At 44.1% G+C, this 23,089-nt stretch overlaps 1 protein-coding gene across 3 annotated transcripts in view; it reads right to left on the reverse strand.

Annotated features, from left to right (window-relative positions):
- PINX1 (PIN2 (TERF1) interacting telomerase inhibitor 1) overlaps positions 1–12,876 on the reverse strand; it is a 78,832-nt gene extending 65,956 nt beyond the window's left edge. Inside the window, exons 1-3 of one of the 3 annotated variants that reach the window (XM_005290659.5) lie at positions 12,195–12,876; positions 2,883–2,992; positions 410–502 (exon numbers count right to left, since the gene is read on the reverse strand). In XM_005290659.5, coding sequence (XP_005290716.2) covers positions 410–502; positions 2,883–2,992; positions 12,195–12,213 — 222 coding nt within the window. In that variant the 5' untranslated portion in view covers positions 12,214–12,876. Of the gene's footprint in view, positions 1–409; positions 503–2,882; positions 2,993–11,978 lie in introns of all 3 variants that reach the window. The other 2 variants (XM_008171865.4, XM_005290658.5) reach the window with 2 other exon arrangements.
- Between the last annotated feature and the right edge of the window lie 10,213 nt (positions 12,877–23,089).

Genomic DNA, 23,089 nt, shown 5'->3' on the forward strand with positions numbered 1-23,089 from the left:
CCCACATTCTGTGCAAGCCCATGACTGCCAACGGGAAATGGGGACTGTTCCAGGAATAGGGAGCAGAATGACAGGAAGGCACAAAACCAGGCCTAGTAAAAGGAGACAAAGGGATATCTACCAGTAAACAAACATTTTGGTTGTCTGTGGGAAGTGGCATCTCTGAGCAGCCTACTCCCCATTATTCACCGCTGCCTCCTCACTCCAACATCCTCCCAAAAAAACCCAAGAGGACACAATTGTACCAATACTGCTGTTAGCTGGTTTCTCTCTTCTGTGAGATGTTCGTTATTATCCTGACACCATACAAACTTGATGATCGATTTCACTCACTTCCCATTACATAAAGGGGCTGTCAACAATCAACACATTCTTACCTGGGTTGGCAGCAAAGCTAACTAGTACTCACCTCATAATTTATGGCTGCTCCTAAACCAAGTGTGTTGTTCTTCACTTGAACCTTGATGTGCTCTGTGCTCCCTTGTTCCTGAACCCCAAGACCCTAATGAGAATATAAGGCAAATTGTAAGTGTTTTTCAGGAGCGACATTAAAGATAAATATAGGTATCATACAGAAAGACCATTTGTTTTTGAAATACAGACAAGACACAATTTATATTTCTTTTCTTGCCTATGATTTAATTCAGACAAATGCTATAAGCAGCACATTGAGAATTTGTGTATTTTTAACTGATTGTTTATGTGCCCCTCAAAACACCAAAGTAGTAATGTCACTGAGTTGTCCTGATTAATCAGGACACCACCTTACATTTCTAGGTGATCCTGCAGTGCTTTACAACTTTGAACATAGAAAGAGAGAGCACACACTAGGAATGCTTCTGTCACCACAGAAATGCATCCACCTCAGGGGTGGAAGATGTAATTGTTGTACTTAGTTAAACAACTGCCAACAGGAAACGAAGAATACTGAACTTGCAGAGAGAGGTTAGAGCAGGGTGACCAGATGTCCCGATTTTATAGGGACAGTTCTGATATTGGGGGCTTTTTCTTATATAGGCTCCTATTACCCCCAACCCCCGTCCCGATTTTTCACACTTGCTGTCTGGTCACCCTAGGTTAGAGAGTGAGGCAAATTAAAATGTAATTGACTCTAACTGGAATTTGGCAGGACCCATTTCCTTACTTTTTTCATTCCTCCATTGCATTCTCACACATAATTTTGTTACTATTTGCTTGTTCATGAAGAGTTTTGGGGCAAGTCAGGACTTCAGATCTTGGCTTTGTCCATACTAAAAACTAACAGTGTTTAAATTCAGTAAGGAAATGTGTTTGGGGCCCAATATGTATTTTCTTGCCCAGGTGGCAGGAAAACCAAACATGCTAAGCCTATGCTAGGATACCATGTTTTAGCCAAGGTACCTATCAAAGATAAGACCTCATTCCCTACCCTATTTATTTTTTCCTAGCCACACAGATAAGGAGAAGTCACATAAGAACACTCGTACACATCCCGGTATTTGGGAGTAGTGTAGATGAGGCCTATGGTTGAAAACCTGTTTTATGTAGCAATAACTCACATTTAAACATGACTGTTGCTAGCATGGGCCCAGCAGATAGTGAATTTTGTTTTAAAAGCTATGCTAGCCAGATTCTTCTGGCCACCACGTACCAGGCGTATTGCCCCATCTATTGGGACTGTGTTGTAACCGATCTTCCGCACTTTAGCGGTAATTCCAGTGTAGGCAGGACTTATAGAATGGTTTTAGGACACTTAGGAAAAAATTTCTGTCCACTTTAGTTAAGGCAACAGCTGTGTTTGGACATGGTTGTTGCCAGCATGATTTTATCCAATGTGAGCAGTTGTAAAATCTCAATCTCAGTTTTAAAATCCCATGGCTTTCATACTTATTTTCACATCACATTAAAAGCACTAACAAATGTGCATTTGTGCTTACAAATCAAGACGTTAATTAATCACAGTTAGAAAACCTCTCGAAGCCAATGGACTCATTGATGTCAATGGGTTTGGGATCAGGCCCTACCTGTTGCAGTTTGTATGTGAAATTCTACTCCAGCAACTAAATTAAAAGCCTCTTTAGGCTAGCTTTTCTTTAAGCAACTTTCCCAAGTCAATACAGTTATTGTGAGACATTCAGGAGTACCTCTTCTCTTGCACCAGAAGTTCTGCGAGTCTCCTAAACTCAAGAAAGCCACAACTATTATTCTTTTTCAAATGGTGGATGAGGAATACCCGAGATGAGAGATGCCTTTAAAAACAAAAATAATGAAGACCATTCTCTTTTGCGTTTAAGTCAGGTAACTAGCATCCGGAAATGCTGAAGAGACACAGGCCTCAATTCTGGGCTCTGTGGGGTCTCTATAGAAGCTGAGCCACTGTAAAGAGGCAGCAGAAATGTCTATATTGGCCAACAGGGAATATTTCTGGCATCGTAAGATCACTGGCCTCCACCCACAGCTCTCTACCATAGGAGCATGCTGGGGTGGGAAGAGAGGTGGCTTGATGCTATGCTCTGGCTATTCTGGGTGGAAGAGCAGATCGTAAGGGGCCATTAAAAGTTGTCAAAGGTTAGAGAAGTTTCAGGAGCTGCTCTTACACCCCAGGCAGCTGTCAGAATTTGGGAGGCCCATCTGTAGCTCCTGCAGTTCTGAATTGGGGTCACCCATCTCCTTATCAAAGAGAGCAGAAAAGGAAAAAAGGAAACAGGACAGCAGGAGAGATCCAGAAGTCAGTAGTAGGGGGGTAACAGTAAAGTACCTACTAAAAAGGATATAGCCCTAACAACTATAGGCCTAAGAGCTGCCTGTAATTCCTGTATCCAGATATCACTCAGTATTTCAAATTCTGTAATACCAGAGAGTTTGCTTTTCTGCAAGACCACACACTTCCCTTTAGACCATACCTTTCCTTTGGACCATCCCATTTTTTCCAACATCTTCTGGCCAAATTTGGATTCATCTTTACTCCAGGCGCTGTTTCTAGGATCCACAGACCACTTCTGCTTTTTACGGGCTACAGCAGGGAGAAAAAAAATGTTATGCAAGCTGATAATGCAATTAAAAAAAAGTCAAGACATTATTTTCCCTCCAAACAGAATCTAAAACAGACTATTTATGGTACCTATATAGTTCCTATTACCAAAGTATCTGGGCATCTCAATCTTCAATGTATTTATCTTCAGAACATTTCTGTGAAGTAGGGAAGTGATATTAGCCCCATTGTACAGACAGGGAGCTGAAGCACAGAGAGACTAAGAGACTTGCCCAAGGTCACACAGGAAGTATGTGGCAGAGCAGCGACTCAAATGCAGGTCTCCCAAGTTCTAGGCTAGTGCCCTAATCACTGGACCATCCTTCCTCCCTGAATGTCAGAATATAGTGGATCTAACCACTGCTTTAATTAAAAAAAAAATTAAACATAACCAGTCACAGATGTCTGCTTATTCAAACGAGTACAGAACAAGCACCAATGTGATGAAAACTTTCAAGGTCTGCACAGAGAATGGCTAATTTATCTGAGAACTCAGATGACACCTAGTGTCTCCAAATGAGGATCAAGGCCACATTGTGCTCAGACACAGTACAAAAGATCCTCTGCTTCAAAGAGCTTACAATCCTACAAACAATTATGCACATGCCTAACTTTACTATCATGAGTAGTTCCATTGACACCAACGAAGTAAAGCTGGCATAGCAAAGTTAAGCATGTACATAACTGTTTGCAGGATCAGGGCCTAAACAGAAAAAGGAAGCATTACTACCCTCATTTTACAGATGGAGATACAGAGAGGCTTGCTCAAGATAATAAAAATTCTGTGGCTGAGCCAGGAATTGAACCCAATTCCCCTGAGTCACAATTCCATGCTTTAACTACAAGACCATCATTCCTCTAAATGCACCTTTGGAAAATAGGAACAAGATTACAGGAACACAATTTGGTTTTGGCCCCAATTCTGGTTCTTCTAAAAAAACACTCCGACTTAAAATAAATAAATAAATAAATAAATAAAAAAAATAAAATCCACAAAACACAGTGATGAAAAAAATTACAAAATTAATTGTGTTTTTTAACATTAGCTTTAACATTCCCAGGCAGCATTAGAAGCGCTAGTAACTGCCCTGCGCAGTACAGAAAAACCACCCTCAAGAAAAGTCCTATTGGATTCAAGAGGAGATTATACCCTGCTGATGGAATACCCCAAAATTCCATCAGATGGTTAAATACCAATAGAAAGGATCTCATTCTCTGGAAAACTTTATAGGTTTCTAGGGAGATCTCTACATGACTTTTGGTATGCTTTTCCATAAGTGAAACTGACCAGCCTGTTTTCACTATCCAAGTTGAGTAAAAATTCAAGAAGTTAATAGCGCAGAAAGGGAGAAAAGTCTACAGCTCTGTTGGTGTTGATAATCTATAGTGATACCAATAACATAGGGATTGTTTGTGTTTATAGATAAACACAAAGTGGCTGAGATGATCAAAAGGGCCTAAATATGCCAAGTGCCCAACGCTCCCACAGATCTTCACTGGGAACTGGGCACTTCGCCTCCTTAGGCTAATTTGAAAATCTCAACCAAAAGGAGTTATGTGGATGTTGGCCAAGTTTTACAAAGCTAACTAATGATTTTGGGCAACCAACTTAACACACCTCAAAGAAACCTGATTTCAAAAAATAATGATCACCGGCCCTCTGAAAAATCAAACTGAGCAACCAAACATTTGAAAATCTTGGTCATTGTCCCTTTAAGCCACAGAAGGTTGTACTTTTCAAAGTCAACCAGTGCAGCATAGGAGGATCAATTCAAGAGGACACAGTCACACACATACGGAAGGTTTCAAGTACACGAATGTCTCCTTCCCAATTCCAGACCTTACACTGTCCCTTTTCCTCTACCCCTTTAGCCTGAAGTCTCCTCATCATTGTTCACCTTCCTCAAATCACTATAATCCCACCTGTTCAGCACTTCCTACCGGCGACAACATCTGCAGAATCTTCCTCTTCTGTCTATTGTAACTATTACCCAGGATAATGGCTTAACAAAACCCGAGGAATTAAATTTGGTACAACTTACACAGGTGTAAAGCTGCCACATATATCTAAGATGCTTTACAGTTCATACTCCCCAGAGAACCCTGGTTCCAAGACCTAGTGGAGTAGCTTCTCAAAGTTGAAATCTGTAACACTTTCCTGGCACCTTCAATCACAGGATCTCAAATCATTTTACAGACAGGGTATTAATCTTCACATTTCTCTGAGGCAGACGTGTTAGTCCTATTTTACAGATAGGAAAACTCAAGCACAGAGAAGTGAAGTGAAGTGACTTAGTTAAAATCAACAAGAAATCTGTGGCAGAGCCAGGAATCCAACCTCTGAGCTGCAGCCATCATAGAATCATACAATATCAGGGTTGGAAGCGACCTCAGGAGGTCATCTAGTCCAACCCCCTGCTCAAAGCAGGACCAATCCCCAACTAAATCATCCCAGCCAGGGCTTTGTCAAGCCTGATCTTAAAAACTTCTAAGGAAGGAGATTCCACCACCTCCCTAGGTAACCCATTCCACTGCTTCACCACCCTCCTAGTGAAAAATCCCTTCTCCTCCAAATGAGTTTTGGAAAGAACCATTCTCTTTGTCAGAGCAGTCTGTTCACTGTAATCTTTCCAAAACGAAGACGTAAACTACCTATCATCCTGCAAGCGAAAAGTGATTCAGTTCCAACACTAGCACTCCGCTGTACCAAACTGCCCCTGGAGAATGACACGATGGAAGTGCTACTGATATCCTGGACAAGCAGCACCATCCAGTGGAGAAAAACTTCATTCACTCAGACACCTTTTGCTATTCCACTATCTCCAGCTCTGTGATGTTTGCAATGGATCAGTTCCTGCACACTTTTTGCCCAACTGCAGCCGTGGATGTGAAGCTGAACTAGCAGTTCTGAAACTGTGGTCCATGGAGCACTCAATAATTACGGGCAGAGAGCCAGTTAGTGATGTGCTAATGGCTCTCCTCCTTGTCTCCAGCTGCTAAACTGCACTAAGAGATGGCTAATAACATCACTGTTCTAGGCATCCTTTCCTTGCCCTCCCATCTATCCATCTGTTGTCTCGTTTTAGATTATTCTTTTTGTGTCTGACGAAGTGGGTATTCACCCACGAAAGCTTATGCTCCAATACGTCTGTTAGTCTATAAGGTGCCACAGGACTCTGTCGCTTTTCACAGTTCAGACTAACATGGCTACCCCTCTGATACGTAATACCTAGGAGCACCAATCATGGACCAGACCCTGATGCTGTACAAATAGAGAACCAGTTCCTGCCACAAAAAGGTTACAATCTAAGTAGACAGGAGACAACAGATGGCTACAGACCGACAGGGCAGTACAAGGAAACGACATGACAATAATGGACAGCATGATAGGCAGTATACTCTGCACACCAGCACTCTGACCAGTGTCAAATTTTTTGTAGGCATCATGGTACAGGAGAGTTTTGAGGACGATTTTAAGATAAGAATGGCCCTACTAGGTCAGACCAAAGGTCCATCTAGCCCAGTATCCTGTCTTCCGACAGTGGCCAGTGCCAGGTGTCCCAGAGTGAATGAACAGAACAGATAATCATCAAGTGATCCATCCTCTGTCGCCCATTCCCAGCTTCTGGCAAACAGAGGCGAGGGACACCATTCCTTCCCATCCTGGCTAATAGCCATTGATGGACCTATCCTCCATGAATTTATCTAGTTCTTTTTTGAACCCTATTACGGTCTTGGCCTTCACAACATCCTCTGGCAAGGAGTTCCACAGGTTGACTGTGCGTTGTGTGAAGAAATACTTCCTTTTATTTGTTTTAAACCTGCTGCTTATTAATTTCATTTGGTGAACCCTAGTTCTTGTGTTATGAGACATAGTAAACAACACTTCCTTATCTACTTTCTCTACACCAGTCATGATTTTATAGACCTCAATCATATCTCCCCTTAGCCATCTCTTTTCCAAGCTGAAAAGTCCAGTCTTATTAATCTCTCCTCATACGGAAGCCGTTCCATACCACTAATAATTTTTGTTGCCCTTTTCTGAACCTTTTCCAATTCTAATAGATCTTTTTTGAGATGGGGCGACCACATCTGCACACACTATTCAAGATGTGGGTGTACCATGGATTTATATACGGGCAACATGTTTTTCTGTCCTATTTTCCATCCCTTTCTTAATTATTCCCAACATTCTGTTCACTTTTTTGACTGCCGCCGCATATTGAGTGGTTGTTTTCAGAGAACTATCCACAATGACTCCCAGATCTCTTTCTTGAGTGGTAACAGCTAATTTAGACCCCATCATTTTATATGTATAGTTGGAATTATGCTTTCCAATGTGCATTACTTTGCATTTATCAACATGAAATTTCATCTGCCATTTTGTTGCCCAGTCACCCAGTTTTGAGAGATCCTTTTGTAGCTCTTCGCAGTCTGCCTGGGTCTTAACTATCTTTAGTAATTTTGTATCATCTGCAAATTTTACCACCTCACTCTTTACCCCTTTTTCCAGATCATTTATGAATATGTTGAATAGGACTGGTCCCAGAACAGACCCCTGGGGGACACCACTATTTATCTCTCTCCATTCTGAAAACTGACCATTTATTCCTACCCTCTGTTTCCTATCCTTTAACCAGTTACCAACCCATGAAAGTACCTTCCCTCTTATCCTGTGGCAGTTTATTTCTATGGTACAGTTTGATTCATTTACGATTTTGACTTCATTTGATTCTACGCTTTCTTTCACATATAGTGCCACTCCCACACCAGCAAAACCTGTTCTGTCCTTCCAATATACTTTGTACCCTGGTATTACTGTATCCCATTGATTATCCTCATTCCACCAAGTTTCTGTGATGCCTATTATATCAATATCCTCATTTAATACGAGCACTCTAGTTCACCCATTTTATTATTTAGACTTCTAGCATTGGTATATAGGCACTTTAAAAATTTGTCTCCTTTTAGCTGTCTGCCATTACATGATGTAACTGAATGGGAGTCTTTTTTATTTGACTGATTCTGATCAAACCCTGCCTGTATTTTATCATTTTCCATCCTCACTAGGTCATAGAGATTCTCTATTAATAGATCCTCCCCTAAGGGATGTACGAACCATGTGCTCCTCCGCACCTGTCGGCTTTCCCCCAAGCCCGTAGTTTAAAAACCGCTTTACGACCTTTTTAATGTTAAGTGCCAGCAATCTGGTTCCATTTTGGTTTAGGTGGAGCCCATCCTTCCTGTATAGGCTTCCCGTTTCCCAAAAGTTTCCCCAGTTCCTAATAAATCTAAACCCCTCCTCCCTACAACATCGTCTCAGCCACGCATTGAGACTCCGCAGTTCTGCCTGTCTAACTGGCCCTGTGCATGGAACTGGGAGCATCTCAGAGAATTCTTGAAAAAGGATAACAAGGTGGCTGTTCAATTGTTATGGGAAGGAGGATCTCTCCAGTGTGAGGAGCAGTATGGGAGAAAGCAGAAGATCTTAGTTTGAAAATTTAATAAGTGGGTGATGGAGGCCAGCATCACGAGCTGACCGGATGCAAGAGCTGACATCTTGATAGGAGAGATGACAGGTAGGGCTAGGGATGGGCCTTGAAAGTGACAATAAGCAGCTTATATTCAATGCGATAGAGAAGGGGGAGCCAGTGGAGGGATTCAAAGAGAGGAGTGACATGCTTAAAACAACAGGCTAGGAAAATGATCTTTACAGCAGCATTTTGAATGGATAAAAGCATGGCAAGATTGCTTTTGTCAAGGCGAGAGAGAAGGATGTTGCAGTAATCAAGAACCAAGAGAATGAGAGCTTGGACAAGAGTTTTAGCTACGTGGATGGATAAGAAATAGTTCTTCTCCTCTCTTTTGGAATGAATATTGATAATACGGTGATTGAATTCGGTCCAGAACTGCACACATAAAAATGAATGTGCAAAATCTGCCTTCAAAATTACCACAAGCTAGTCACACATGCAGAGTTCTGGCAAACCCTACGTAATTAGATTTATTCTTTAAAGAACTATTTCAGTGCTTCCCTGCATATGCAAGTATAAACGTTAACACAGCACTAAATTTTCAATTATTGTACATTGGATACTGCACAATTCTGAATAACCGTACTGATGGGGACTTACATGTAATTGTGCTCTCTGGGTATAACTTTTCAAATCAACTCAGAAGTATGTCTCTCAAGTTAAAAAAAAAAACACTTTTAAGATTCATTACATATTCTGGCCCCAGTCCTGCAGAAATGTATTATTTAGATTTGACATTAAAAGAAAAGAAGAATGCTCATTCAAAAGCTCCGAGTGCCCCAATAAATAATTAAACTTTGAATAACCATCTATGGGCATTAAAAACTATTTTATATATTCTGTTGACCAATACATGCTGGCTAGCATATATCTATATTTTACAATAATATGTATTATCCACACTACATATACATTAGTATGCATCAAGCACAAAATTTTGTAGCAGTTATATAGCCTAAATTGGCTTAGATCTTTACTTATAATCCTGTTCACTTATGCTAAGTGTCCCATAATACCTGGTATTTATTGACGTAAAATTTGGCTTAAGTAGATAGGAAAAATCTCAGGATCAGACCATGTGTGTTTTACCATAGTAATAAGTCTTACAGGCCAGTACTGGAACGTCCCAAAGGAAAAGGACAAGATGTGTGTGTATTCTACCCTGGTATAAACCTAAGAGGTGCCTTCACACTGCTGGGTACCTGGAATACATGTGTTCAGAGCAAAGAGATTAGGAAACACGATGGCACCAGAAAAACAAGGTAAAAAGCTTTTTGGTAAAATCAAGTTTTGGGTGATGCACACAGTAGCTTTTTACTTGTGAACAGATAGTGTATAAAAAGATGGCTTTAGAAGTGTAACTCTGGGAATGCACTCTGCAAAAGGTGAACACAACAACACTGCACAAGATGGCTTCCCAAAACTGGTATCTTACAGAACCTTTTTCCTGCACTATATCATCATTGGCTTAGAGCAATCAACCTGACCGATATTGGTTTATTTGGTCTCTTGAATATATTTCATAACCAACTGAAACATGGTCAAGCAAATGACTATAATTTATCAACAGGTTCTTATGGTATCCTCATCAACTTAGTATCTAAGCACATTTGATTAGCACATTATGCAATGCGACTAACATCTGTCATGTGTTTGTTTTTTCATCCTCTCCCCAAGGGAGAAGAGTGTGCAATGGAGTGTTTAGTTTTAGGTGTTATATATTTCTGACACACACACACACACACATATATATGTTAGAGAAGGGAGGTTCAAAGAAATACATTTTGCACTTAGAATCATAGAAGATCAGGGTTGGAAGAGACCTCAGGAGGTCATCTAGTCCAACCCCCAACTCAAAGCAGGACCAACCCCAATTAAATCATCCCAGCCAGGGCTTTGTCAAGCTGGGCCTTAAACTCTAAGGATGGAAATTCCACCCCGTACCCCCAGTGTTATAACCCATTCCAGTGCTTCACCACCCTCCTAGTGAAATAGTTTTTCCTAATATCCAACCTAGACCTCCCGCACTGCAGCTTGAGACCACTGCTCCTTGGGAGAGGAAGGTAGAAAGGTCTGTGATGATCCTTTGTTCCTTGGGGAGTTCATTCCTGTCTTGGACTAGCCCTCAAGAAAGTTCTGTCTCCTGCACAGCTGAGCCTCTCTCTTAGGCTATATCTACACTACACAGCTTTGAGCGACATGGCTGTGTCGCCACAGCCGTGCTGCTAAAAGTTGTGCAGTGTAGCCGCTGTTTGTTGGCTCTCCTGCCAACAAAAACTTCTACCCCCAACAACAGCGCTCCTGCCGACAACGCGCTGTTCACACTGGCACTTGTCGCAGCAAAACTTTTGTCTTGGGGGGGGGGGGGGGAAGAAAGAACACCACCTCTGAAAAAAGACTCAAGTTTTGTCGTTCAATTGCCAATTTAGACATAGCCTTTGAGATTTCCATTGCAGCAGAAGAGCAAAGTTGCTGATCACAGTCTTCATCTTGGAACTTTAGTTGATCTTCTCCATATCCTGGGCTCAGGCCCTTGAGTGCTTTGAAGATATGTAATGAGACCTCAAACTTGATTCCATCATCATTAAATAATCAAACTGTGGTAACAGTTTACCGCACACTCAATTAAAAAATGCCTCTCACACAAGAACATACACCCTCCTTATGCAAAAGCTCAATGTTAAACATTAGTATTATAAAGCACAAATCTTGTTTGAGTTCAGCGGGGCTATTTACAGTATGTTCTTAACTTTTTTACACAGTCAGGGTACTCCTTCACTCAGATACTCCGAAGTTTTGTTCTGACTATAGAAAATCCCTCTTGCCGTCACTGGGGATGAGGCAGTGTTTGTTTCCTGTCCTAAATTGCTGTGCGTCGTTAAGCAGTCGCCACCCTTCCTCACCAGAGATGGCTGTGTTTCACCACTGCATCCATGTGCGCGCTCACACCATAGTGCAGTGTCGGGGCACGCACCAAAGGCCACAATGAGAAGCGTTTTCCTCTCTGACGGGTGGCTCTTTTGGGGGAGGGAGGAGCGACGCTGATGTGGGAAACAACCCAACAACACAGCTTCGACCCCCACCCAGCACCCTGCCCCCCACCCACAGAGGGGCGGGGGCCCAGTGCCCACCCTGCCCAAAGCCCCGCAGAGGGGCCCAGCAGGCAGGACCCCCATATGGGCCCCACTTGGTCTAGGTCCAGGCACCTCCTCACTCGCTCCCCCAATGCCTGGGCCTAGGCACGTTCCTCTCTCCCCCACCCCACTGCTTTGGTAGCGCCCAGGGGCACCTCCCAGCAGCACCTCCCAGCAGCCCCAGAGCGCCCCGGCCGGGGCAGGGAGCCAGGGGTCCAGAGGGGACATCACCCAGCGGGACACAGGAACGCAGCATGGAGCTGCGCCCCACCCCCCGGAAGAATAGTGGTATCTCCCTACCCCTCAGAATAGCTCCTTCCATCTAGTCCATCCTTCTATCACGGACACGCTCCCCTTTCCCCGACATCCCTAGTGGTGTCCACCTCCTCAGCGGCTATGGTTTCTCCCCACACCCCTCCTGCGTAGATAGTGGTAGCTCCCTTCCCCGGACACATGATGGTTTCTCCCTTCACCCACCTTGCCGGCTGTAACCCCCTCAGCAGCCCCACTACTCACGCTCTGCCAGCATCGCCATCTTTGGGGCCTTCTAAGCTAGCGGCGCGCAGAGCCCCCAGGGTCACCTGCCAGCGCCGCCATCTTGGGGGAACGGGGCCTTCTTCCCCTCGGGCGCAGAATAGGGCGCCTGGAGAGGTGCCTGACTTAAAAGGGAAGGCAAGTCAAAACACGGAGCTTTTCCAAGGGGGAAGCGGGGCTTGCTAGGGACGTAGCAGAAACCCCAGTGCTATTAAAACGCTCAACTACCCCCAGCGCTGCCTGGCAGCTACACAGGCAACTGCCGGGCAGCCCTGGGGCTGTGAATGGGGCTGTCGAATTGATCCTGCCTGGATCCGGGCCCTTCGCGTGGCGCGTTTCGGGGGGGGGGGGGAGCTACCCCGCCCTCACATCCACAGCGCCTCGCGCGGACGAGGGTTGAGTGACGTGTGGGCGCGTGGCGGGCCACCGTAGTGCCCGCTCGCCAGCCCACGTGACACGATGTCCTCAGGCCACCCCCGATGGTTGCTAGGTGACGCTGGAGCCGGGGCCGCTGGCGGAGCAGCCGCCTAGCGTGACTTCCGGCCGCGTCCACCGGCGTCCCCGGGATCCCAGTGCCCTCGCGCGGGGGTGTCCGACCAAGTGTCCTTGCCCCACGAGGGAACGTCCACCCGCGTCAGCGCCCAGGGCGGCCTCGCTGCTACATGAAAACGTTGCGCCCTGGTGGGGCATGACCACCCTGGGGGGTGGGGCTGGGATCTGCTCCCCACGTGGAGCACAGCTCAGAAGAGAGGTTGTCTCCAGACCCATCTCTCTTCCCCTCCCGTTTCCAATCACAGAACAGCCTTGTGGCTAGGGTAACCAGACAGCAAATGTGAAAAATCGGGGCGGGGGGGGGGGGGGGTAATAGGAGCCTATATAAGAAAAACCCCAAAATTGGGACTGTCCCTATAAAATCGGGACATCTGGGCACCCTACTTGTGGCAACAATAGCGATTGCTTACTTAGACACGTAATGTCAGGGCTACAAAATAGTCTTGGCAGCAAAGGGTTCTGTGGCACCCTTATAGACTAACAGACATATTGGAGCATGAGCTTTCGTGGGTGAATACCCGTTTCTTCGGATGCAAAATAGTCTTGGTTATAAGAGCATAGGAGAGACCAGTGACGTACAAGGTTAAGAAGACTTAGGCTATGACTACACCGCACAGCTTACAGCAGGCCTTGCGGCTGTAAGGCACGGACAGTGTAGCCGTTCTTTGTGAGCAGGAGAGCTCCTGCCAACAAAATAAAACCACCCCAGCAAGGGGCGGTAGCTTTGTTGGCAGGAGAGCATCTCCCGCCGACAAAGCACTGTCCACACCGACGCTATTCATTGGTAAAACGTTTGTTGGTCAGGGATGCATTTTTTTCACACCGCAGAGCGACAAAAGTTTTACCGACGAAAGTGCAGTGTAGTCAGCCTTAATCTAATCCATTTTCTAGGAGCCGATACCGGCTTGTTTTGTAAAAATAAATAGGCCCACATCCTCACAGGTGTTTAGGTGTCTAATTCTCATTGATTTCAGTGGGAGTTAGATGCCTGAAAACCTCTGTGGATCTGCTTCCTAGTACTTTGTCCAATCTAGTTTTAAAAGTCTTAAGCAATACAGCTTCTATCCCTTCCCTTGGGAGACTGTTCAACAGCCTAGTAGGTAGCACTGCTGGGAAGTCTTCTCTTTCTAAATTTCATTCAGTTCATCCCGGCTATTGTCCCCATTACACTCCCTACATAATTCCTCTGCATTCATGGCACTTAAACCCCTTGGCTCTTTGGAGGACGCCAGAACACTAGTTCTGTTAATGTGCTAAGAATATGCTACTACATCTCTCTGTATGTGTTTAGCCAAAATGTCTTTTTAATACAGACCTCAGTTTTTTCACCCTCCTATTCTAATTGTTCATATCTTGTGTGAGCCATTTAACTCCAGTGAAATTTAGTTTTCATTCCTGTATTTGGAGGAGCCCCACGTTAATGTCTCTTCTCTTTAGAGGGTTAATGTAATATCAGATCAAATCTGTAGGTGGTGGTATTACACAGCCCTAAGAAAGAGATGGAGAGATATTAAAAGTTCAGCTCTACTCTGAAACATAAATTAGTAAAAATGCCATTAGGATGTCATGTTTATAGTTTTGCAATGGTTTCCGGATTACATGTACTCAGTTTATAAAAGGTAAAAGATACTTTTTTCTAAACACCAGCCCTACAACTTCTACTTGAGATCTGAGAATTAAACTAGGTATTTTCCTTTTTTGTGCATCATTACCCGACAAAGGTTCTGCAGGCCACATTATACCCTCAGTGACAACTGTTCAACTCCCATGGTCTTCAGAGGATTCCTTCAGTGAAAAATGTGCAGTCCTATTGCTTTCAGTTGCAGTGATTGGAATTTAGGAAAACATGTTTAATGATGCATAAAAAGGAGTATAATCCAGTTTATTCCTTTTTAGCTGGGTTGGTTCTGGCAAAGCTAACGTTAGGAAAAAAGTAGTATACAAACATAGACCACATGTATACTCAGTATATGTAGATATAATCTGAATTAGATCTAGTCAGAAAAGTTCCACCCAAATGAGATTCTGATGAAAAATTGGGGTGGGATGTGTGGAAATTGCAAAAATGTTCATAAAAATGTTTTCTGGTTAGCCTGATAACTGGATGGAGAATATTAATCTAAATATAAATTTGAACAGAAAATGGAAAAACACTTCACAGAAATGTCAGTGAAATGACTTTTTGCTATTTGCTGACTAACTCTATCCTGAATAGACATGGGGAGTGGGGATGCTGTGTAAGATGGTGCAATTTTACATAGTCCCTTTCCCGGAGTGGAATTGCACTTGAAGGCCAAACTTTTCAAAAGTGCCATCTAAGGCCCTGATCCTGCAAACACTTAAGCATGAACTTAACTTCACATATACTAGTAATCCCACTAATGGCGGTCAGGCTATTCGTGCTTAAAGATAAACACACCCATAAATGGTTTCAAGCTCAGGGGCTAATTCTGAGTGCTCAATTTTATTTATTCCCCTCTGGCCCAATTTTTAGAAGTGGCAAGCACTCATACCACCCATTGATTTCATGAGAGGGAAGGACTATACTAGGGGCTACAGGGACTCAGGACTTTTGAAGATCAAGCCATAGGGATCTGAAATTGGGCTCCCCAAATCATCCACAATTAGAGAAAAGCAACAGAGGGTCCTGTGGCACCTTTGAGACTAACAGAAGTATTGGGAGCATAAGCTTTAGTGGGTAAGAACCTCACTTCTTCAGATGCAAGTAATGGAAATCTCCAGAGGCAGGTATAAATCAGTGTGGAGATAACGAGGTTAGTTCAATCAGGGAGGGTGAGGTGCTCTGCTAGCAGTTGAGGTGTGAACACCAAGGGAGGAGAAACTGCTTCTGTAGTTGGATAGCCATTCACAGTCTTTGTTTAATCCTGATCTGATGGTGTCAAATTTGCAAATGAACTGGAGCTCAGCAGTTTCTCTTTGGAGTCTGGTCCTGAAGTTTTTTTGCTGTAAGATGGCTACCTTTACATCTACTATTGTGTGGCCAGGGAGGTTGAAGTGTTCTCCTACAGGTTTTTGTGTATTGCCATTCCTGATATCTGACTTGTGTCCATTTATCCTCTTGCGTAGTGACTGTCCAGTTTGGCCAATGTACATAGCAGAGGGGCATTGCTGGCATATGATGGCATATATAACATTGGTGGACGTGCAGGTGAATGAGCCGGTGATGTTGTAGCTGATCTGGTTAGGTCCTGTGATGGTGTTGCTGGTGTAGATATGTGGGCAGAGTTGGCATCGAGATTTGTTGCATGGGTTGGTTCCTGAGTTAGAGTTGTTATGGTGCGGTGCGTTGTTGCTGGTGAGAATATGCTTAAGGTTGGCAGGTTGTCTGTGGGCGAGGACTGGCCTGCCTCCCAAGGTCTGTGAAAGTGAGGGATCATTGTCCAGGATGGGTTGTAGATCACTGATGATGCGTTGGAGAGGTTTAAGCTGAGGACTGTAGGTGATGGCCAGTGGAGTTCTGTTGGTTTCTCTTCTGGGCCTGTCTTGTAGCAGGAGGCTTCTGGGTACACGTCTGGCTCTGTTGATTTGTTTCTTTATTTCCTTGTGTGGGTATCGTAGTTTTGAGAATGCTTGGTGAAGATCTTGTAGGTGTTGGTCTCTGTCTGAGGGGTTGGAGCAGATGCGATTGTACCTCAGTGCTTGGCTGTAGACGATGGATCGTGTGGTGTGACCAGGGTGGAAGCTGGAGGCATGAAGGTAGGCGTAGCGGTCGGTGGGTTTTCGGTATAGGGTGGTGTTAATGTGGCCATCGCTTATTTGTACGGTGGTGTCTAGGAAGTGGACCTCCCGTGTAGATTGGTCCAGGCTGAGGTTGATGGTGGGGTGGAAGCTGTTGAAATCATGGTGGAATTCTTCCAGGGTCTCCTTCCCATGGGTCCAGATGATGAAGATGTCATCAATATAGCGTAGGTAGAGAAGGGGCATGAGTGGACGAGAGCTGAGGAAGCGTTGTTCCAGGTCAGCCATAAAAATGTTGGCATATTGTGGGGCCATGCGGATGCCCATAGCGGTGCCACTGGTCTGGAGATATATATTGGCACCAAATTTGAAATAATTGTGCGTGAGGATAAAGTCACAGAGCTCAGCAATAAGTTGTGCTGTGTCATCATCAGGGATACTGTTCCTGACAGCTTGTATTCCATCTGTGTGTGGGATGTTTGTGTAGAGAGCCTCTACATCCATGGTGGCTAGGATGGTGTTTTCTGGGAGGTCACCAATGCATTGTAGTTTTCTCAGGAAATCTGTGGTGTCACGGAGATAGCTGGGAGTGCTATTGGGGTAGGGTCTGAGTAGGGAGTCCACATATCCAGACAGTCCTTCAGTGAGAGTGCCAATGCCCGAGATGATGGGGCGTCCAGGATTTCCAGGTTTGTGGATCTTAGGTAGTAGATAGAATAACCCCGGTCGGGGCTCTAAGGATATGTTGATTTGTTCCTGTGTTAGTGTAGGGAGTGTCCTGAGTAGATGGTGCAGTTTCTTAGTGTATTCCTCAGTGGGATCTGAGGAAAGTGGCCTGTAGAATTTGGTATTGGAGAGTTGTCTGGCAGCCTCCTTCTGGTAGTCAGACCTGTTCATGATGACAACAGCACCTCCTTTATCAGCCTCTTTGATGATAATGTCAGGGTGGTTTCTGAGGCTGTGGATGGCATTGCGTTCTGCACGACTTAGGTTATGAGGCAAGCGATGTTGTTTTTCCACAATTTCTGCCTGTGCACGTCGGCGGAAGCATTCTATGTATAGGTCCAGAATTAGAGGACATGTTTGAAAATGTTAGCCAAAGTGCCTTGGCCCAAGGTCATCACAAGGGAGTCAAAGGGCATTACATAAAAGAGTTGCACTTGTTTAACTAAAGGTGTGATTTTCAACCGATTTAGTTACATTGGTGCAAAAGGTTTAGGGCATGTCTACACTACAGGCGCGACAGCAGTACAGGTATGCCAGTGTAGCTCCATAATGGAGATGCTTTGTACATCAATAGACAGAGTTTTCCTGTTGCTGCAAGTAATCCGCTTCTTCAAGCAGTAGTAGTTCGGTCGGCAGAAGAATTTTCCAATCAGCCTAGCTGTGTCTACAGTGGGGGTTAGGTGGGCATAGCTTTGGCAGTCAGGATGTGAATTTTTTAACCCTAACCCTAACTTTCAAGTATAGACCATGCCCTATTTTGGTTTACATTGACCATAGTTTGTTTTAGATTAAGTTGATTAGTATGAACTAAACCAAAATGAACTATGCTTAAACTGAAATATGAATGTCCACACAAGGATTTTTGCACTGATTTAACTAAATTGGTTTAAAAATGATTCAATTCAACCACTGCTACTTTCTTGTGTAGGTAAGAACTTAGTATCAGAACCAGGGCTAGCATTAAGGAATTCCTGGCCACCTGTCCTGGGCTCAGCCCACTAGATCAGTGGTCTCCAACTTTTTTAATCGTGCACCCCATCAGTAAAAAAATTTTGAGCACGCACCCCCTGCCTCGCCGAAGCGCAAAAAAAAAAACCAACAACAAAAAAGCCGCTCAGACTCCTGCCTGACGAAGCAAAAAAAACAACAACGCTCCTTCTGTCCTCCTGCCGCGCACCCCTAAGGAACCTCTTGCGCATCCCACTTTGGAGACCACTGCACTAGATCACTTGGGTAATATTTTATTTGCAGAGCACTTGTCATTATTAGTATGAAAGGAACTTTACTGTGGGATTTAGTTCTGTATCTGGAACGGGATTGCATCCTAAAAGATGAAAGCTTGAGTCTGAGAGAGACAAAAAGCTGAGAGAATAACATTTTATAAACATTAATTATAGGCTCAGTTGATCTTACGTTACCAGTGAGCAAAGATATTCTTTTTTTTCCCAAAATGCTGGAAAATTACATCTCCTCCCCTCAACACATACATGCATGCACACACACATACACAAATGGCCGAGGCATTTTCCTCAAACTTTCAAACAACAAAAATCACCACTGAGCTGACAACTCTGGAAAGTTTCAGCTCTGGAGAAGAATTCTTCAAAAAGCTGATGACTCCCTCAAATAAGGCAGTATCATGAAAGCCCACTTTAATCTCATGGCTGTGCCAGGTGACTGATATACTCTATAGCACGTTTCATTCTCAAAGCTCTTTGCCTCATTAGTGATTCTTTACAAGATCCCTGCAAATAAGGTTTATCATCCGCCTTCTACAGGTGAGGAAAATAGGGCAAAGATGCTAAAGAGTCACCACAGTAATACAATTAGGACCTCAAGTTCCTGGCTCCATGGCCTATGCTCAGACCTCTAGCCCATGCCGCTTTCTCTTTCTCTCTCTGCAGGCTACAATGTGTGAATACACCTCCTGCGCTTCCTGTGATCCCCCTCCAACACAGGAGGTAAACTATTAGGGGGATTTAGTGTACTGAAAGTTCAAAAATGAAAAGGCCATAGCCAAATTGGAGAGAACCAGAGAGGAAATAGGATCTGAATCTTGGCTAAGTAACAGGGCGTTCATGAGCCAATTCAGTCTCTGTGCTGTGTGATGGCCGCAGGCCAGTCAGAAAGTGCTTATCAAGTGAACTCCGGGAGAGGTGTGATGGAAGTACTAAGGACACAAGTTGCCTCCAGACTTTAAAATGAAAAGACAGGTGTGATTTCGGACAATGATTAGACAGAACAAGAAGATTAAAGGTGAGCTCTGGTATAAAGGAGTGTTAGTACAGCAGCTATGGAAGAGGCATAGAATCAACCAGTAGGCACGGAGCAAGATTAACAATATCCGATCTGTGGAGCAAAAATGTCAAACTGAGCTACCCACAGTGAGGAGACAAAAGGCTCCAAAGAACAGCTACAGGGGGCAGATGAGGCAAAGTGACACATTCAAAGCAATAAGAATTTGGTGCATTTGCTGCCAACTAACGACTGAGTAAATGCAATAGGTGACTGAGGACCCTAGAGGGAGCGTGGGCAAAAAAGACAACAGAGAAGGCAGGACTAAAACAAGATTGTTAGTACATCTCTACTCCGATATAACGCGACCCGATGTAACACGAATTCAGATATAACGCAGTAAAGCAGCGCTCCGGGGGGATGGGGCTGCGCACTCCGGCGGATCAAAGCAAGTTCAATATAACGCGGTTTCACCTATAACGCGGTAAGATTTTTTGGCTCCCGAGGACAGCGTTATATCGGGGTAGAGGTGTATTTGTATTACATTAGTTACCCTTTTGTTTATTTACCCTTTCTCACGATACAAAAACCAAGGGTCACCCAATGAAATTAAAAGGCAGCAGGCATAATACAAACACGACAAAATACTTTTTCACACAACATACAATTAACCTATGGAACTCACTGCCATGGGATGTTGTGAAGGCCAAAAGTATAACTGGATTCAAAAAAGAATCAGATAAGTTCATGGAGGACAGGTCCATCAATGGCTATTAGCCAAGTTGGTCAGGATGTAACACCATGCTCAGGATGACCTTAAACCTCTGACTGATAGAAGCTGGGAGAAGAAGAGGGATGGATCTCTTCAGAATTTCCCTTTTCTGTACACTCCCTCTGAAGCTCTGGTACTGGCCACTCCCGGAGACAGAATACTGAGCTAGATGGACCATTGGTCTGACCGAGTATGGCAGCTCTTATATTCTTATTAGCACGACAGGCTTTATTGGTGCTAGGCGCTGTACATTGTAAGAACAGTCCCTGCTCTGAAGGGTTTATAATCTAAGTAGATAAAGCAGATGAAGGATGTGGAAGAAGCGAGTATCACTGTTTTATAGATGGGGAAACCAAGACATGGAGATGTAGTGATTTACCCAAAGCCAGGCAGGAAGCCTCTGGCAGAGCTGAAGCTGAACCCAGATCTCTTAGGTCTAGTCCAGTGTCTTATCCACAGACCACCTTTGTGCTATTTTCTGTTTTGTGACTCCTATTTAACCCTCTTAAACACTCACTTCAGTCAAATTAGAAGTGAGAGAATAGTGTTCAATCCAAAGTCATGTACCTAAGCATTTGCCAAAACCAAATGTTGCATTTGCACATGCCAGAGTTTTCACAAGAAGTGCTGGCCTGCTCATCCAATCAGGCAACAGAGAAAATACCAGATGACCAATACCTCATCAATCACAACTACTCAACACAAAAAGAATATCACATGCTAGCAGAGAATTGTTTATGATCCATCCATAGAGACAAACAAGAGTTCATCCCAAAAAAATCAAATCATTTTGAATCCCAAAGGTGTCTGTGGAAATCATGCTCTGTTCCTGGATATTCTATGAGGAGGAAAAGGTGCTAAATATGTTGGATAAATTATTCATTACAGATTACTTGCATAGAACTTGTCAAAACCCAACAGCAATAAATGAGGGATTGTTTATGAAAAAGCAAATGGGTCTGCACGTTTGAATGTGCTCAGTTACAGTCTGTTTTATTCACCCCCCATGGAAGTCTGCGAAGTTCCCTTGGCAGAATCTTTGTTACTTGTGAGGCTGTGAGAGGAAGAGTTGGAATTTCACATCCTAGGCAGAGCTTGACTTCGGCTTTGTAAGCAAAGCAAATTAGATTCAGAGGCCTTTGAACGGTCAGAAATAGGGGAACCCACTTTTCAGAGTACAGCTGCCCTTTAAGCTGTAAAAATGACTGACCCAATACTGTCATCTTGGGAATGTTTGAGCTAATAAAAGAGCGCTAAAAATAATCAGCACAGACTCATTAGTTCTTTAATTGCTAACTGCTCTTTCTTTCTCTCATAACCAAATGTCACTTTGTCCCATGTATCTTGCTAGTTACATTGGTTAGTGAGTGCCAGGGGCTGGCTGAGCCCAGTGCATGTCAATACAACTTACCAACACGGCTGTGTAGGTGCCAATCCATCTTCAACTCCTCCAGTCCTCAGCAGATCAGAGTAACAACCTGACAGTTTTGCACCCTCCAAAGCACACTCTAAGCTAGGCAGCGGGGAAAAGAGCAGTGCAGAGAGAGGAGGGAGGGAAGTGACATTAACAGACTCTGAAGTGCTCAGTGCCTGGCTGTCCTGATATATGGAATCTTAGCCTTAAACAGGAGACATTTATTAAAGAAACAGTCACTACTACAGATATTCAGGTTTCCCTATAACTCAGGTTCCAGCTTTGTCTCTGTTGTTTACCGGGAACCACACCCTGTTTTGAACTCTATACAGCACACACAAACATCTTGTAGCTGACCATTGCAGGGGCCTTGTCTATATTGGTGTAACACCAGTGGGAGCTCTTGTGTAGCTGAGGTGCTCGTGACTGTTGGCGTATTTCCTGCCATGTCATTTAGTCTTTCTCTGAGCAGGGCACGATTACACAGTGGTAAAAATGCCTGTCTGCACTAGAGCTGCTACTGTTGCTATCACCACCGGAGCTGCAAAAGTCGGTAATGTTAAGAAAAAGCCACGGAGCTTGTTAATTGGACTTTGCTGCTGTTCTCTGAGCAGCTGGGAGAAAGATGGAACCTTGTAGCCAAAGTGCAAGTCAGGATTCAGGAACATCTGCTACAGATCTACAGCATGGATAGGGATGATACTTCCTGGGGGTCCCAGGGTTATACTACGTGGGGGTACCCACCTGCCCTTAGCATGAGGAAGCCTGGTCCGTGCCTGCCATGGGTCAGGCTCCCCAACTCCACCAGCCATGGGCAACACAAGCACTGCCCTCTAGGCCTCACAGGTTCCGCTGTTACTCTACAGGTTAGCGATTGGCACACCCCAACCCTCGAGCCTCCCAAGTGTATTCTTGAAGCATCCAGCCCCATGTCCTCTGGACACTCGCAGCATTTACAGTTTGCTGCTTCCAAAGAAACAGTGCACCCCAGTTACCAGTTCCACCTCAGATCACCACTCTGCTTAACACACAGCACTGAGATAGGTTTATAGTTAAATCAAGTATAAGGTTATTTAACATAGTGTAGAGATCATTCAGGTAATACCAGGTACAAGTATTGGAAACAAAGGATTACATGGAAAACAAAATCATAACATGTATTATAGAGCCTAGACTTAATTAACCAGATACTCTCATGTCTTGTAGAGCATCGCTCACCAAAAATCATTGCAGAGCTTTTCAGCCATGCTGGCTGCGACCCTCCTTTCATGACACAAACACAGTATTAGGCTTGGTGAAGGATCCAGTGTGTCACTTTGCATTCCAATATATACCAGAACAATTCTTCGTCTTTATTCATAAACAGCATCCCCCTTGCGCTGCTATTTATTTAATCCTGCAGATTTTCTTTCTTGTAGATTTCACAATATCTTCTTTTGCTTGTGGTTCAGCATGCAAATAGACATACAGTGTTAGGCA

Source organism: Chrysemys picta, chromosome 3 (assembly GCF_011386835.1).
Source record: "Chrysemys picta bellii isolate R12L10 chromosome 3, ASM1138683v2, whole genome shotgun sequence".
Taxonomy (NCBI): Eukaryota; Metazoa; Chordata; order Testudines; family Emydidae; genus Chrysemys; species Chrysemys picta.